Below are 18,933 nucleotides of genomic sequence, written 5' to 3' on the forward strand. Positions count from 1 at the left end.
TAGCTCCTCCTATTTCTAAACTTTGCTATGCTGATGATGTTATTCTTTTTTGTAAGGCGAAGATTGCTGAGCTTATCACCCTAAAAAATTGTTTGGAAAATTATTGTTCTTGGTCGGGGCAAATTATTAGTGTGGAGAAATTTGGTGTCTTCCCTTCTAAAGGGGTTAGTAGACAATTTCTCAATCAGATTAAATGTAGTTGGGGCCTTAATGCTTTTCCCCAAAGCACCTCTTACTTGGGTGTTCCACTATATTTGTCTAAGAACAGGTCTCATGATCTCAAATTCGTTAGGGATAAGTTGGAGAACAAGCACAGTGGTTGGAAGAGCAAAAACCTTTCTTGGGTAGGTAGTGCAACCTTAATCAAATCTGTGGCTCAGTCCATTCCAACTTACACCATGGCTTCTTTGCAATTCCCAAAGAATTTATGTGATCAGTTAGATGCAGTGGTCCATAGGTTTTGGTGGAACCCCAAAATGGAGTCAGGCTCATTCTGGACTCCTAAAGCTTGGTCAACTTTATGTAGACCTCTAAAAGAAGGGGGGATTGGGTTTTAGGAAATTCTGGGAATTCAATCAAGCCTTTCTTTCCAAACTAGCTTGGTGGACGTTGGCTAAAAGGAATTGTTTGTGTGTTAAAGTATTGAGAGCTAAATACTAGGTTTTGTAAAATTGGCTAAGGCATCAAGCTCCCACCAATGCCTCTCCTGTTTGGAAAAGTCTTGTAGGCTCTAAGCAACTGATTGCAAAGGTAGATTATGTTTCAGTGGGGAGTGGCAATTTTATCAGGATTTGGGAAGACCCTTAGGTTTTGGACCTTCCAAATTTTATTCACAAGCCCAAAGATGGAGTGAATTTAGATGAAATTTTAATGGTTTCTCAACTTCTTAATTCTTATGAGCTGGGACATTAATAAATTAATGCAATGGTTTTAGATTGTAACCATTGAGTCTATTCTTAAGATCCCTATCTCTCTTGATTGTTTTGAAGACAATTGGATTTGGACTCCAATCCAATCTGGTGAGTTTAATGTTAAATTTGCATATTGGATTTGTAGAGGCTCTATCCCCCCCTCTCCTCTTGCCACTTTGTGTAGTTGTATTTGGAAATCTAATTTGCATGATAGGCTTAAGATGCTTATTTGGAGAATAGTGACTGGATGTTTGCCAACAAAGGAAAGTTTAAGCAGATTTGTTGATGGTGGTGACACAAGGTGCCCGCTTTGTAATTTAGAGTCAAAATCTTCTGTCCACCTTTTTGCCTTGTGTCCAGTTACTAAAGCTATTTAGTTCAAGAGTCAATAGGGGTTGAGAATGGAAGTATTGGGTCTTTCATTAATCTTGACTTCATTCAACTTTTATTTACCCCCCCCCCCATGATTTAGTTTGGGAGTTCAGAAACAAAATTCATTTTGAAGGTATGTTGGGCCAAAATGGCCAACTGGCCCTAAAATCGTAACTATCTAGTTAGTAGGCTCTGTTTAGAAAGATATTTGGTTTATAGCATCTCGAGCCTTAGAGGCTCGATTTTGGCCTCAAAATTGAGCCTTTAAGCCTCGGTTTTCTATTGTGATCTGGCCAAAACCAGGGGGAATGTCCAGCTGGAAATCGAGTCTTAAAGACTCGATTTCCACGTGGAAAACAAGTCTCAAAAACTCGATTTTTTAGTACAGTTACTCTCTTGTTTTGATCGTGTCTGGTCATGTCTGGTCATGTCTTGGTCCTATAGTTCAGCTGGTTTTGTCTGGTCTGGGGTTTCTCAGGAGTCAGCCTTTGCAGTTTGCACATGCTCTCACTCATTGTAGGTATACACATTCAGTTGTCTGGCTGTCTCATTGTAGGTACACACATGCTATCACCCACATCCTTCCTCTCACTCTTTTTCATTTCAGCATAAAATTCATTATCTGGCTGTGCTCTTTTACTCTTATACAAAACTCACCCCATTACAAACTTCAAATCAAACTCACCCCACATCCTCATGTTAGGTAAGGTTTCTCAATCTCTCTAGTTGTTAGTTACATATATAATATATATATATATATATATATTTATATATGTATTGTTAGGTTTTTTTTATGGGTATGTGTATCATGACTAATTTTTTTGTTTGGTTTGATATTGTTTTTTATATTTTTGATAGAATGATTTGAAGGTTTGTAATGGGGTGAGTTGTGTGTTTAGTTTTTTTTTTTAGTATAATTAATGATTTTTTATTTTTTATTTTATTTTGGAAACAAATGATAATGATTGGGTGTGTTTGTATGTGAATATGCAAATGTGGGGTTTGTAAGAAGTTATATTTGGTAGTGTATATATTTGCTAGGATTTTATACAAAGTAAAAAATATATTTAGGTATATATTTGTATTGTTAGGCTTTTATCATGACTATTTTTGCAAGTTAGTGTATATAATTTGCTAGGATTTATACAAAGTAAAAAATATTGTAGATATATATTTGTATTGTTAGGCTTTTATCATGACTATTTTTGCAAGTTAATGTATATATTTGCTAGGATTTTATAACAAGTAAAAAATATTGTAGATATATATTTGTATTGCTAGGCTTTTATCATGGCTATTTTTCTTGTTGTTTGGTTTGATATTTTTATTTATATTAGTTAGAGCTGAGTTGAAATTTTGTAATGGGGGTGAGTTTTGTTTTTAGTTTTTTTATTTGTTTGAGTACGAAATGATAATGATTGAATGTGTTTGTATGTAATGTGGGGTGAGTATATGCAATTGTGGGGTGAGAATTTGTAATTTTTGTACTTTGAGTAGATAGAAAAGGTTTTGTAATTGATGTTAAATGAAAGAGAAAAAATATGTCGCTAACATATTATACTTGACTTTCTAATAGGTTCACAACATCTGAAGAATATTGATATAAATGTATACTACGGTGGACCCCTTAACAATCCTGGGGGGATTGAGGGATTTCCATTTACAGGGCCGGGTATCCAATGCTACCCCATGATGATACGTTGTAAATTGAAGACGTTGAATGATTTGAAGTTGAAAATAATGGACGAATTGAATTTGAACTCTGCTTGGTATGACATCAAGATTATTTATCGTTACCCACAAGAAGTCCTACATGAACGGATAAATTACGGGTATATGGTGATTAAAGAAGACAAACATGTGAAGATGATATTTAATAGGATCCAGAAAATGCCCCAAGTAAATGCTGCTGAGTTGTACATAAGTTCAGAGCCGCTTGCGGAAGTTGATACTGAGATGGTGCAACAAACAACTACGTCTTTACAATTTACAGCCCTTGATGAGGGATGCACTGCAATGGGAGGGTATACAATGGGAGGTTATATGCTCCCACCTCAAGATCATGTTGTAAATACTGGTGAAACCCTCCATTGTCAAGAGACACATTTAGAGGAGGATGACGAAGACGAAGACTATGTTGAAGACGAAGACGAAGACAAAGACGAAGATCATGCTACGAATGATGGTGAAAGTATTGATGGTGTGGATGAGTACGAAGAGAGGATTGAACGAGGCGACCTTGAGAACGATGTGGATGACCATGAAGTTGTTCCCCATTTTGAAGAGGAAAATATAGAGTTCCATGATGAAGGTGATGCAGACGATGATATTGGCATCCAGCGTGATACAAATACGACCACTGGCTACAGACCACTGGCTACAGACATCCTACCGACTCATTCTACGCAAATACTTGGGAAAATATGTTTGATCCTTCACGTCTATTAGAACCATTTGTTTGTACTTGGTAAGATTGGATGCATTTTTGTAAAGGGTTGACTTTTGCAAATAAATCGGCGGTGAAACGTGCATTGACAATATACGCAGCAAATGATAATAGAAATTTTATAACCTGGAGGTCGAGCACCACAAAATTGTGCGTCGCATGCGTTGATGACAACTACAAGTGGTACGTTGGGGCATTCATGAAGGCTAAACTTAATGGTCTGTGGGTGGTCACGTCTTATGTGGGTCCACACACTTGTATACCCTTTGGCCTGTAAAGAGACGGTAAAATGATGGATTCTAATTTTGTTGCATCAGAAATTGTGGAAAAATTGTGACAAAATCACACTGCTCGTATTGATCAGCTCTGGGAGATCATACGTACTAAGTATAATCATGAGCTTTCTTACTATAAAGTATGGGATGCAAAACAAAAGGCAATTGCTAAGATATTTGGGGATTGGGAGGAGTCTTACCAAAGGTTGCGGAAATTGTTGTTAGCATACTTGGATCAGGACTCAGGTACCAAGTACAGCTATCACACCATACCTAGGCCATACGAAGGTATTGCGGTACTACGCTATGTATATTGGGCATTCGCTCCATGCATTGCTGCATTCAAATATTGCAGGCCAGTGATTAGTATTGATGAGACTCATTTGTATGGTAAATACAAAGGGGTGTTGATGATTGTAATGGCAATTGATGCTAACCAAAAGATTTTGCCTCTCGCCTTTGCTGTTGTAGACAGGGAGTCAGGGCCTAGTTGGGGTTGGTTTTTAGAGTGTCTCAGGACTTCCATAGAGCATGTCATACCTAAGGATGACATTTGCATTATTTCTAACCGACATAAAGGTATCAGATGCGCCATTCGAGAGTGGCCTAGAGGTGAGGACGGAAGAGAACAGGTATATCATCGATAATGCCTTCGACATGTTGCTAGCAACTTCAACACAAAATTTAAGGACCCGACTCTAAAGGCATTGGCCTTGAAAGCTGGATATGCGACTTATGAAGCAAAATTCACGTCCATAATGCAAACCATTAAGGAGGCCGAGATTAATTTACTGAGGGGTGTAGACCCTACTGATCGCCACATCCTACGCTATATGCCATACACATATCTAATGAGTGAGGATGTTGACAAATGGACCCAGTCACAGGATGGTGGAAGACGTTACGGGGCAATGACAACCAATATCTCTGAGTGTTTTAATGGGGTACTTAAAGGTGCCCGCGGTTTGCCCATTGCTGCAATGGTTGAGTTCACATGGTCCAAACTTGTTGCATATTTCTACGATCGACATGAAAAAATTCTTTCTGATCTCTCTTAAGGTAAGGTGTGGAGTGATTATGCAATGGAGATCTATAACAAAAATGAGCAGAAAACTGCAGGACATACTCAGAGGAATTTTAATCATGAAATTGGTGTATATCAAGTGGTTACCCCGTATAACGGCCATAGAGGTGGAGGGGGAAACCATAGTCATGAAGTGCACGTAATTGAGCAAACATGTGGTTGTAGAAAGTGGCAAAACTTGAAGATCCCTTGTTCACATGCAATTAAAGTTCTTAAAGGTCTGCACCTCGATGCGACCAGCTATATTGACCCATGTTACAGTTTGAACAACGCCATTCAGACATATTCACATCATTTTGTGGTGCCAAAATCAAAGTCATTGTGGAGGGATGTTCACGGACCACGGTGGGTGCCTGACCCACAGCTGTTACGGGGCAAAGGTCGTCCTGTGAAATCAAGATTAAGGAATGAAATGGATGGGATACGACGAGAACGGGGAAGCTGGAGGGAAGATCCGGACTTGAGGGAGATTCAACCAAGGCAACGATGTGGAGTGTGTCATCAAGAGGGGCATAACCGCAGATGTTGTCCCAATTCCCATGGGGTTTCGACAAGTGGTAGTGCTGTAAACTAGGCAAGTGTTGTCACTGTTTTTATATAATATGCTCAGAATGTCATTTGGTTGTTGTTCTTCACATTTGGAAACTAACAATTGTACCTTCGTGGTTGTCAGGCGAGCGGAGACTGGATTTTTGAATGGCATTGTACGTGGGACTTGTGGTTATGTTCGGTATGGACAAGTGCAGCAAATTTTATGTAGACTATGTTGTATCAGTATGGACAAGTTATAGGTGACTATGTAGAGTATGTTGTATCAGTATGGACAGGTGTTAGACGACTATGTAGTCTATGTTGTATTGACTTAGTTTTTATTTTGTTTATTGCTAAATATTGTTCTAATTGAACATTTGCTATCCATTGTACTCGTTACATTAATTGCATTGTGCAGCTTTTTCCTGTAATGCAATGATATGGCATTGGCAATATAGCTACTACTTTGGCAACTTCAACCACAGCGGCCTTGTTTGAACCGATGATAATGTATTGACTGTTTTTGTGTGCTAAGGGCAAGTAAAATGCCCATGAATAGTAACTGTTTGAATCCGATTGTTTGCATCTGATGTACTCTCTCCTTGACTGGTGATTATGCTTGTATCTACTTCTTTACCGCTGACCATGTGATGTGTTTTGGATCTCTTTTACTATTGCAGGGGAAGGGAAAAAAGTAATTCTGGTTTACACCTGCAGGACTGCAAAACAAACGAAAAAAAAAAAATATTAGTGGAAATCGAGTTTCTAAAACTCGATTTCCATTTGGGTGGCATAATCGCAAATAAATTACAACACCGATTTACAAAAATGCCACTTAAATGGAAATCGAGTTTTAGAAACTCGATTTCCACTGGGAAATTTTGCTTTCACACTTCCTCCTAAACAGTCTTGAACTCTCGGGTTGGCAGGGGAAAAAAATTCCCCAGTGGAAATCAAGTTTCTAAAACTCGATTTCCATTCAACACCAATTTACAAGAATGCCACTTCACTGGAAATCGAGTTTTAGAAACTCGATTTCCATTGAGACATTTTCCACTCTTGAACTCTCGGGTTGGCAGGGGAAAAAAATTTCCCAGTGGAAATCAAGTTTCTAAAACTCGATTTCCATTCAAGTGGCATTTTCGTAATTTGCCCAGTGGAAATCAAGTTTTAGAGACTCGATTTCCACTGGGAAATTTTCCCCCTAACCAATCTTGAACTCTCGGGTTGGCAGGAGCAAAAAATTGCCCACTGGTCCGTACTCCACACTAAACAGTTAAACATTCAAGGGTTGTATTCGGTAATCACCTATCTAGACTAGTTCTAAGAGCATCAAATTTCAAAGGCACGTGAATGTAATACATTAAAAACAAAATGTATTGCATTTTTAAATTATTAATATAACATTATTATAAAATACACCAAGAGCATTACTGTCCAACTTTGTAAATGCAGATCCCGCAATCTCATAATATAAATCTTGTAATACAAATTTCTACAGAGCAAACCTTTCCAGTAATACAAATCTCATAATATAAACCTTGTAATACAATCTCACTCCTTGCTAGTAAATTTCCTTGTAATTGGAATAATTACCCTATCATACATGGGGACCCAAAAAATAAAACTGATGACATCAAAGGATGAGAGAGAGGCTGCGGGAATGGTGAAAGAACCAATGCTTGTGTCCATCATCATTCCTTGCTCCACAAACATTGTAAACATCTGGGCATAAACAGCAGAAAAGACAATTCCAGTAGCCTAGATTGGAAACATGCGGATCAAAATCTTCAATTCTTCCACCTGTGTTACAGTGCAAAGCCTCCATGGATTGGAGAATTCCTCACTTTTGATCTCAGCATCTGACACTACAGCGGCTTTATCAAGGCACCTGTGCAGCAAAAATAAATTAACAGTGAATTTTTTTCCTGGGGCAGAATTTGTTATGCAGTTGACAAAGTTGGGAAAAATGTCAAACTTTCATGCAGGTACATACAGTGAAATGATCTCATGTCATCAGTACAATTCTACACAAAGATAAGTAATTTGTGTTGAACAAAGCATTAATTCTAAAGAACAAGTTCTTTCCAATAATATGCTTACTCAATCATGAAAGAATTAGGAAAGATAAAGAAGGCACATAACCTCCCATGAATGAATAATATTCCATTGTATTTTGCAATGCATCTAAATAAGCACATCATATTTTCATAGAACTCATTCACACGTTTGAAAAATTGAGTGTTGGTGGTGGTTTTTGGGACTTAATTTAAAAGCTCCAAGCTTCTCTTCCACATGAAAATATGATGGGCCTTGAATATTTCTTGCCTTTTTATCTCACTTTCAAGGGAAAGAAAATGAAAGATAAAAAGGGAGGTGAGTTGAGAGAGAAAGAGTGAACAATTGATGGACAGAGGACTATTTTGGTGGCATTTAGATCTTCCAGTACTAAGGCATTACTTTTTACATTTAAGGGACCAAAAGTATATTGCAGGCAAATATTTAAGAGTAATAAAATTTACATCGACATAGGCAGCAATTGGAGGACCCATATCCTGAGCTACTTCAGCGAGGCAAGCAACCACCATAGTACGATCTTGCAGAGGGCGTGCAGCTCTCTGCATTTTCCAATAATTAAAACAATGAGAAAATAACACAAAGAAACGATAGCATAGAAATGCAACTACATATACCACAAAATCAGGTGCTAACCTACCGCAAATTTCATTAAAGGATCGAATAACTTTGCAAAGATAGGTGCAAAATGAGAACCCATGGACCTGGCAAATGCAGGAAGAAGATCAGAAACTGCATCCATAAGCTCTTCATCATGTTTGGTATCATCATCATCAATGTCACCGTCAGATTCTTCTTGCTGACAACAAGATTCTTCTCGGAGCAATACCAAAGTAGCATCAACAAGCCGAGGCACATCTGAAATCAGATTACGTCAAAAGGCAAGTTCCAACTATGTCATTTCATTTGCATCAGACATATTCCTATGAACAAAAGGCAAAATGAAGGCAGCAAAATTTAACTCACATTGCTCAATGGCCACGTATCCATATTCCTTGATGATATCAGCTATGCTCATACAAGCTTGAGCGACAACTTCCTTGTCATCATCTTCAGTCATAGTCTTCATATAAATATTCATCACAGTATCTGTAGATTACAAAAGGCACTATAAGATTTCTACAACTGCTAGAAAAATAGAAAACCAGCCAGGCCAGCAATTTCAAAGCTAAGATGTTTATCATTCCTACATCATGTTCTTACCAAGAACTTCTTTTATTTTTGCCAGTCCTTCCTGCAAAACGAGACAAAGATTGTGATCACTTCAGTAGTATATATTTCCGCCTATGGGATTTAAAATGACATAAAGTAACAAAACCAAAGCTAGCTTTCAACTGAAGTTGCAAATCTGAAGAGGCTGCTTCTAAAAGAGTTGACAACTAGATAGTTCTTTACCGACTAATATCTAAATTTTTCAACACAATCATAATATTCCATTGTATTTTGCAATGCATTTAAATAAGCTTTCAATTTTTCATAACTAACTTCTGTGTTTAAATGGAAATAGGTCCCTCGATGACAAAAGAAAACCAACAATGGCTAGGAATACATGTTGCAGAACTGAAAACTACTTATGTCAGGACAATGTGAAAAATAAAACCAGTTGGAAATTTATTCCTTCTTTACCCTTTCCTTAGGATTAGTATCATCAAACTGATCTGCACCGAATGATGAAACACAAGGTTTGATCCCACCAGTCCCCAAAGCAATCAGATAGAGCCCGAAGAAGAAGACCATGTACTGAGTTGGAGTAGCTGACGGGCATACAGTCCCCATTTGGTCCACTTATCGATTGAATACACCTACCCGACTTCTTATGATACACCTCCATTTTCGTGGACCTTAGAGGTAGGGTCTAAGGAAACTGATGAAAAGGCTGATGAGGTTCTAAAGTTGGATATCTTGGACTGTTGGACTCCAGAAAATCATTATAGATGGTCTAAATCTAGAAATGTTTAACACTTAGATTCAGTCCATCCATAGTGATTTTCTGGCGTCCAACAATCCAAAATATCCTACTTTAGAACCTCATCAGCCTTTTCATAAGTTTCCTTGGACCCTACATACAGAGCAAAGTTCAAAAATAGATACGGTCCTGATAAACAACATAATCATACAACACATTTTCAAACTCCCCAACTTCATGAGACTTAGCCCCTCTAAATGTTGTTAAGAAGCAATATGTTTATAAAATAAGTGTAATTGAAATGAGAATGTTAAGATGAATAAATGAAAAAAATAAGATAGAATATGAAATGAGGAAATTTGCTTAAAAATTGGATGGCCTTTATTAATAAAAAGATGGGAGGGAGTCATGTGAAATGGTTTGGTCATATACAAAGTAGAGCAATTAATGCACCAATAAAAAAGAGAGTTTGATTTTAGTCAATGGAACGAAAAAGGTAGAGGAAGTCCTAAAATAATACTAATAAAATTAGCAAAAGAGCACTTGTCAATTAAAGATGTAATGAAAACTATGATTTCGGATATAATAGAATGAAAGAATACGTTTTGAACTTGATTAATATGTCGAGTTTCCATAACCAACCCCAAATATTTGGAGCTAAGTGTTGGCTCTTATTGCTGTCATCTAAAAATAATATTTGAATAACCCGCATGTGCACTAGCCAGAAAACATAACATGCAAGACTATTACACTCTTATCAGTAAATCCCACTGCCACTATCTCAGTATGAGAAAAGTCCCAAATTTTTTTGAGAAAGAAACAATAATTGAATTAATTTGCATTTTACTGTATTTCAATACAACAATCAAGGCATTAAATCACTAAAGAAGTTAGAATATCTCAATGATCTTAGCTCAAGCACCTGAGTGGTGAAAATCTTAACAGCATGTGCACTGAAGCAGGCTCCTATGCATCTACTCATAGCTGATTCAGTCATCACTGGTTCACAAAAGAGAATTAGTTTGTAAGGGGCTTTGTAACATGCACTATCTTTTATTCAACTACAGTAATCACCCAATAGTTATAAATTGCACAAGTTAATAACATTTTTTTTTTAATAACGTTGGGAACCTTTCTAAAGGAGAGCTGTTTGGACTCAACTTTGGCCAGTAAAACCTATGGGCAACTAATCCCACCCGCCAGAATCAGTTGTCAGGTAATCCAGGGGCATTCACACCTAATGGGCTAAGCAGTTTATGCTCAGCCCAGAAGCAGCTCCAGAGAATAACATTTGAGGGAAGCCAAAATAAATTTATCTATTGCACACATTTATTGGGATCCTAAGGATCAAAGCAACATATATATCTATTTGAATCAAAAAACCATTGCAGCCTGCATCTACAAACTACCATTAAATAAAGAAATGGCAAACTGCGCTAGTAAAATGATGACATTTTATTGAGATTTACTCCAGATAAATGCAAAGAAATTGCCAACCTGTTTGTTGAAATACTCAAAACCCCATTTAGATGAAAACTGAGTCAATGCCATAAAATAAATCTAAGAAGTACCTAATGTTCCTAAATGAACTTGTAAAAGTTGATAAGAGGGAAACACATGTATAACTATTTCTTGCTTCTGAGCTCTGTAGCTCTTTTTGATGCACTCATGCACAAATTATTAGCTTCCAAATCTTCCCTAAGCAACTACATCAAATCTTTTTCACCCTTCACCATTTGGAGCCTTTAGAACTGACAAAATAATCCCATATGACATATCGCATTCAAGCATGTTAAACCACCTAGAAAGCAACTTAGTACCATCCTATTGAACCTATGTCATTTGTGCTTCTACCCATCATCCTACCATCTTCAACTGCATTTCTAAATATGTAGCTTTGAGCCTAGGCTATCATATTTCTATGGCCTCTTACAATCAGAAACATAAGATAAATTATGTTTTACATTTTCCGTACAATGGCATTAGCTTATAGAAAGGAATTGAGAAGGATTACAATTCTCAAAGTTACTAATTTTAACAACATCTTTCAAATCAAGTACAATTCTTATATCATAGAATTCAACTAATAGCTCAAAGGGGTAGTAGTATTACAGAAACTTTTTCTAAACCTACGATATGCACATATCAGGTTAAAACATAACAGCAGGTTATTCTAGTATATGCAAAGCACATAATTCCACATATTCATATACCTATTTTACAAAACCAAACTGATGTTTACTTTGAGATCTACTAACAGGAAGGTACACCAAAGGGCCTTCAAATCGAATGACAGTTCCATTTGCTAAAAGATTAAGACAGTGCTATCACTGCCTACCAAACCTTCAGACTTTGATTTCAAGAATTTTCCAATTAGAGCCCACAAGCCATAATGCCTAAAAAGCCAAAATTCTGTTCAGTAACTAGGGCGAAACAAGTCTTGATATAAATATTCAATCATACTCCATGTACTGAAGTATTTACTAAACTGATACACTGTGAAGATTTTAAGGTCCACACATGGGCTTAGTTGATTGCTATGTACTTCATATCTGAATTTTTTTTAGCACCCTCAAATAAAGATGGTAGATGTGAAATATTTGTTCTCTTTCTTTTTTTCTTTTTCTTTTATAAATAGAGTATTATTTCAAAAGTTTGAGCACACATTTAAACAAAAAATCAAATTTGAACTCAAAATCTAGGATTTGTCCAAATTTCATGCTCTGATTAAATGCTTATATTAAACTAAATTGTTTACTGCACATTAAAATTTTAACAGCATAGACAAAGGGAGCTGAAGACATACTAGAGACTGAAATGGTACAAGGCCTAAAGATCATTGAAGTGATAGTGGAATTCCAAAGTAAGCATAAAACTTTATATTCTCAGCTAAAGTAATCACTTAATACAGTACTAAAGAAGAAAATAAAAACTTAGCTAACAACCCATCTACCATCAACACAATGAGGCATGAAATAACAATCAATAACAGTGCATACAAGATTATCAATAATGAAAAGTAATGGTTGTTTATCATCTTCTAAGAACTGTAACTACAAGGTACCTTTTACTGCCACTGTGTTGGATGATAAAACAAATAGATCAGTGATGAAAATCACAGAAGATGGAAACTCCCAGACCTGTAGAAGGCTTAATTAAAGTTAGAGGGATATTGGGATTTAATTAATCAATAGAGACTAGCCAAAGAAGGCAGCAGGAACCATAAAATGTGTCATTCACATACTATTGATGGCCAAGTGACATTAGAAAATCATACCATCATGACGATAAGAAACATCTTGAGGTAACTTGAAATCAAGATTGCAAGCAAAATATCTTTAATCCTGTGCAATTTAAGAAGAATAAGCCAAACCAATCAATATTGTTCCAGATGCAACTATGATAACATTATGAACAGAAGTGCCTCATCTAAATACTTAAGGTTAGCTAAAAGAGTCCTATTTTATTAGGTCTTATTAGGCCATGCCTCCAAGGTGATCATATGTTGTCTTTTTGTAAGCATTCACAAACTCAACCTGTAGTCTATTAGGCTTTCTTGTTGTATCATATCACCTTAAGATTAAAATAATTCATTCTCTACAAGCTTAACCATATTTGCAAATGGGTATACCATTCAAGGCAACATTGCTCATGTGTATTAACTCCAAATTCTCACGAATGAATTCGAATCTCTTGGTATTTTAGAGTTTGACAATCATTGGGCTTAATACCATCATTTCAACTACTTGCTTGTTCTCATGTTATTTACCTTTCAATTTATCACACCATAACTTGTAACTATTAACTGATCATTCAAATGCAGGAGATACTTCTTTCTCCGCTAAATCAATTACCCTTAATTCCTTGATCACATTGAGAAAGCTTCCCAACTGATCAGTGCTTAAGGACTACCTAACAAAATATTATTCCAAGAAGCCACTCTAGAGATTGCCAAGTCTTAACATAAGCAAACAGCTCAATGTAATGCAAATGCTCACCTTAGGCTTCCAGCTGATTTGCTCAGAAATATCTTTGTTGCAAGAAGAAAAGTACCAAGAAACAAAAGATTGCCAAGAAAGACATCTGTCAACAACTAAAACATAATTGGTAAACCCATTTGTTAGACATCATACAAAATACAAGCCACATGAAAGTTTTGAAAGTTAAATTCATGTACACTTTAAGGAAGACAAAAAAGAGAAAGAAAGGAAGAAAGGAAAGAAAACAAATGGGTACGTACGCATTTCATGAGTCGGATGTTTCCAGGTGAGTACTGCACGAACAGTGTTTTGATCCGAAACCCACATTCCACACATCTGTACATATCCATCTCCATCTCTCTAAGCTCTTTCTTCTCAAAGCTACACTCACAATTGAGAAGGGGTGGCATTGGGTATGGAAGGCCTAGACACAGAGTTTTCAGTTTAGAGACACAGAGACGTGTTGACCCGTTTTATATAAAGTACTAGACCCAAAATCAGCTTTGCCCCAGTTACTTGAATACTTCAACCAAATTATTTGGCCAAAATGGCCAACTGGCCCTAAAATCGTAACTATCTAGTTAGTAGGCTCTGTTTAGAAAGATAATTGGCCACAGTTAAATACATCACAAATTAATAAGTTAGAATCATTACCAGCCACTTCAAAATCGACCTAAAAGCTGCCTTCTCCAAGCTTATTGGCATTAGAAAAGTTATTTGTTTCTACTTTTATTGTGCTGAACTTGAATTTTAGTGCTTCCGGCCTTTTCATAGCATCATCATCTTCATGAACATAATTAACGAACAAACCATAATGATTAAGTAATTATTATATGAGAAATAATGCTTTTTAGCTGCTCATATATTGTAAAATAAACTTTGAAAATGTATCATTTCAGTTACCTTTTTTGGACCTTATGCCATCTCGTATAATAAGGAGGAGGTCTTGCATGTCCTTCGTCAAATGCCTCGGGCCCAGCGTTGTGTCCATGTTTGTGCCCCCCTGTCCCACAAGGAGGTGCCTTTGATATGCGTTTCGGTCGACCTTCTTGTTGAACAGGTAACCCACCAGCTTCCTCAACATGAACATGGGGTGGGTTGATGGCTGATGAAGGGCCAATAGATGTACTGTCGGAGGGTGGCTCCTGCTGTATGTCAGGTGGGATTAGATGAATACCCAAGTCAAAGGATGGAGTGGGTGACACCTCAGGAAATGACCGTGGGGTGGGTGGACGAATGTCAGACCCAAGACAAGGATGTGGAGTCAATGGGGGGATGGTGGGACTACGAGATGGATGTAGGGTGGGTGAAGGGATTGTGGGGCTAAGGGATGGATGTGGGGTGGGTGGAGGGGGATCAGAGGTAGGGACAACTCGAAGGGTATGAACAGGTAGACGTCTAGTAGGAGCTATGCTCGTGCTTGGGCTCTCAGTAGTGCTTGGCCTCTGAGTAGCTGCTGCCGCAGGAGTAGCTGCCTCCTCATTCGGGACCTCAGGGTCCCGAGGTCGTACACGGCCAATTGCCTGCACTGCAGTCAGCACATCAATAATGCCCTGGTGGTCTTCCGTGCCCACCGGGTGACGGCTCAACAAACGGAGGTATCCTTCAATCTGCACATGGAAAAACCAAGTATATTAGTAATGCAATACAATTTATGTATGTACGAATGAACAATCAATGTTTTATGGGTCCTCTGCTTGTAGGGCAATTCAAGTTATTCCATAAAAAATTGGGAAGAAGAATGTATACCATAACTCTAAGGCTGAAATAAGAAATATGACCTTCGATTTTGAAATTAGATTTTGAAATCAACAAAGTTCTCTATAAGGTAAACGAACAAAGTTCTCTATAAGGAATCTTAAGTAGAAAACAACTTTAACCTACTTCTTTGATGCTAAGCATACATTGGACCACATAAATCATGTTTTATAAATAGTGGTTTCATGCTAAGAAGTACAGTAATATGTACAAGATGTGGAGAAGTTATCAGTATAATCAATGTAGCACCAGGAACATCAATGAACCTCCGAGTCACCCTTTTGAACCAATCGAAGTACTCATGCTGTGGAGGCATATCACCAAGCACTGCTTGACAACACCGTTGAAGGCGGTTACCCCAATTTATGATATGCAGAGCATGTTTCCGCATCCAATCAACGCCCACCTTCCCCCTCAAATCAAAGGCATGAAGCACGGTGTCAGTGTCAACATCGGCGGGAATTTCTTGGATCATCCCAAATTGACGAACGACACGATCTGGTGTATGTATCTCTACTAGGTGGAAACATACAAGCGGCACCGTTGCCGTCCACACAGCCCTCCCTGCAATGCACCATGGTGGAAGGTCCTCAAAATCGGCTTCATACGGCTGCCACACCACCTACAGTATCCCAAAAACAAGTACGCAACACATTAGGCAGCTATGTTTATATTTCAAAATTCACCAAACATATATCTTATTCCTAAACATGTTAACATGTTAAACAAGACATTTTCATACCTGGCTTGGCAACATTGAAGCTATTTGCTGGCGATACCTATCCCTGAAGATGTGGGCAGGCCTGTTTTTCTTGTTTGGGACCCACGCCCACCTACAAGTGTTGTCAAGAACAAAAGATCAATATTTAGAACTTTCCTACTAAGATAATGTCATGACTAAAACTATAATGTTATCACATATAACTACTAAGATAATGCTATAGATATTTACTCAATTAATAATATCACTACAATAAGAAATAATCCTTATAAGGTAGAGACTTACTTCAGGTACAGAGGACCACGCGTTGGAGGACCATAAGCGCCCACTGGTGGGCCACGCTCAATTGCCGGGCACAAATAGGGGAACCTGGCCCATACCCAATACTGCACCAACAGTAAGCACCCACCGATTTGACTGGTTTCCTTATGGCTTGCCCTGCATAGCTCTCGGTACAACCATGCAAGGCAAGTACTTCCCCAACTGTACCTTCGTGGGTTACGAAGGTCTTCCAACTGCTGCACCCACATTAGATGCACCCTATCGCCAGATTTGTCCATAAATATTGTGTCCCCCAGTAGCGCTAGGATATAGCATCGTGCGTACTTATGCAGCTCATCCTCTTCGGCATTAGGCGGCAATGGATTAGCAACTTGCTCCAAAAGCCGTTTGATGAGAATCCTTTGGCCATGAAGTTCCTTATGTTGGTCTTGAGTTATAGGTCGAAAGCTAAGGAACTCCTCGCACACAGTCGTCCAAGTTTTCTGTGTGCTCCCTGTTACAGCGTCACCATTGACAGGAAGCCCGAGAATCACCTCCACATCCTACAATGTGATGATCATCTCACCATGTGGCATGTGGAAGGTGTGAGTCTCGGGCCGCCATCGCTCCACTAAGGCTGTAATTAGGCCGTGGTCAAGCTCTCTACCCGACTGCCTTAGCAGTCCCTCCAAGCCCAATGCCTTAATGATGTCAACGACTCGATCGTCTACCATTGGCTCTCAATTGGAGAAATCTTCAGTACGGCCACGGCAAGTAAGGTCCCCTGGATCCTGCACAAAACGGATCCTTGGATTAACATATGACAAACGTCTGCATGTACATTGTATGAATTAAATGCGTGTACATTTGACATAAATATTTACTGCTGTATTGTACCTGCCCATTCCAAATAGTTTCTGACCGATGGGTGGGCTGCAACTTTAACACCGAATCGTCAATAGGGCCAGGTTGTGTATGGTCAATCCGTCCAGCATTTGCAGCATCCATACTACACAAGAATGATAAGCAATTAGCATGTAATATTGACATTGCAAGCAAACATAGATATGATGGTGCAAAAGTTATTTCTGAGCTAAATAACACAAAAATATGATAATTTAATATTTTACTAGCTATATAAACTTGCTGATTAGAATCTCAATGAGATCACTTAGGTCTAACTAGAATTACTATACTCCAATGAGGACACTTAAGTGTTCATAACCTTCCCATTTTTTTTCCTATATTGAATGATGGTCCAAAGCCACATGTAAGTGGATTGGATCCATATGATATTGCAGCAGATTGAACTAATCCTTTTACAAGTACACTACAATTATGTGACCTTAAATGTTTAAAAGTTCTATTAGTCGTGATTTATGAGGATCATTGTATAATCTCTACTTATTTGTGTTTTTCTTTAGTAAATTCTCTTGGTGAACGATTAAAAGTTATTTTTACCTTGTGAATTTTTTTTTGAATAGCCATTGTTGGGGACATTACACCTTCAGATGGGATTTCAAAGGAAGAGAAGAGTCGACAAGAACGAGAAGCATTAGACCACATGTGCAAATTACTTGGTGGAGGGTCAAGAGGTACTTTATTCACTAACTCTATGTGTGCGCACGTGTTGTTGTCAATGTTAGGAAAATGAATTTGTTATTCCTCTACCTGAAAGTGATTAGTTGTTTGACAATTTTTGACTTCCTATTTATAAATTGTAGCCCAGGAAATAGGTGAGTTGTGGTTGGAATATGAGGAGAATTCTTCACCAGAGGCTAAAATTGTTAAGGACCTTGACAAGGTATATTGCGTTTGTAGTAATGCATTTTATTTAATAATAATTTAACTTTGATTCACTACTTTTGCCAAGAAGCCTTGTAGCTCAATGGCATTGCTTGGTGTTTCCAACAGAGACATCTAGGGTTTAAATCCCCACTCCCAACTTAAAATGTATCAAAAAAACATTGACACAGTACCTTTGTAGCAACTTTTAGTTTGAAGTTCAATTATTCCTTTTTTAAAGATCTTATGGTTTCAGTAACTGATGTTCTTTATTTAACTGCTTGTCTGAGAGGGAGCCAACCTGGCAGTTACCATCAAATAGAAAACCAATTCCTCAGACAAGCAGTTATTATCTGCTCAACAAAGACTAGTTGCTTTCTTGATACAGCATTATGGCATAATAAATTGCCCACTGTTCTTTGTACTTTTTCTTAAAATCTGTTGGAAACCATCAATTGGGTTATTTTTAATGATAATTTAAGTTTTAATAGTGGTAAAGCAGTAAGACATAATCTTAAATGGAGGATATTTTGACTTTTCTCTATTTTATTTTATTTTATCCCTTGGGAATGAGAAATCTTATGCAAAAGTTTGGTAAAAGAGGAATGTCGATGTAGACAAATTGTAAAGTAGCTAATGACTGATCAAAAACAAAAAAAATAAGAAGGGGAGAAACAAAAAAGAAGTGGCTAATAAGCCAGATTCTAATGACAAGTTGACAACGCTAGTAGAGATAGCATTTAAAGTGGTGTTGATACAACTTTGGTGATAATTGACAAATCATGCTTATACTTGAAAAATAATATGATGTGACACATTATTTGTGT

General features: G+C 37.6%; 1 protein-coding gene across 4 annotated transcripts; it reads right to left on the reverse strand.

Moving 5' to 3' along the window:
• Positions 1 to 6,981: 6,981 nt before the first annotated feature.
• On the reverse strand, positions 6,982 to 14,072 carry LOC115981862. Of its 4 annotated transcripts, none has more exons than XM_031104275.1 (10): positions 13,842 to 14,072; positions 13,600 to 13,694; positions 12,879 to 12,945; positions 12,666 to 12,741; positions 10,524 to 10,600; positions 8,899 to 8,929; positions 8,662 to 8,784; positions 8,400 to 8,553; positions 8,142 to 8,237; positions 6,982 to 7,510 (listed from the first exon to the last, which is right to left on the reverse strand). In XM_031104275.1, the coding sequence occupies exons 1-9, from the start codon at positions 13,989 to 13,991 to the stop codon at positions 8,180 to 8,182; spliced, it is 831 nt and encodes a 276-aa protein (XP_030960135.1). In that variant the 5' UTR covers positions 13,992 to 14,072; the 3' UTR covers positions 6,982 to 7,510; positions 8,142 to 8,179. The 4 variants fall into 4 exon arrangements, with proteins under 4 accessions (XP_030960135.1, XP_030960133.1, XP_030960132.1 ...); XM_031104273.1 differs by having other exon boundaries at positions 8,332 to 8,553; XM_031104272.1 differs by having other exon boundaries at positions 8,336 to 8,553; positions 13,842 to 14,071.
• Between the last annotated feature and the right edge of the window lie 4,861 nt (positions 14,073 to 18,933).

This window comes from Quercus lobata, chromosome 3, assembly GCF_001633185.2.
Source record: "Quercus lobata isolate SW786 chromosome 3, ValleyOak3.0 Primary Assembly, whole genome shotgun sequence".
In the NCBI taxonomy this organism is placed as follows: Eukaryota; Viridiplantae; Streptophyta; class Magnoliopsida; order Fagales; family Fagaceae; genus Quercus; species Quercus lobata.

What these genes read in the sequence shown, in the direction of transcription:
- LOC115981862 (XM_031104272.1), bottom strand. Translation starts at nt 13,991, where the DNA reads ATGCCACCCCTTCTCAATTGTGAGTGTAGCTTTGAGAAGAAAGAGCTT. An exon ending in TGTTTCTTATCGTCATGATG is followed by an intron (nt 12,742 to 12,878) that starts GTATGATTTTCT and finishes AGCCTTCTACAG; the next exon opens with GTCTGGGAGTTTCCATCTTC. An exon ending in TTAAGATTTTCACCACTCAG is followed by an intron (nt 8,930 to 10,523) that starts GTGCTTGAGCTA and finishes CTCGTTTTGCAG; the next exon opens with GAAGGACTGGCAAAAATAAA.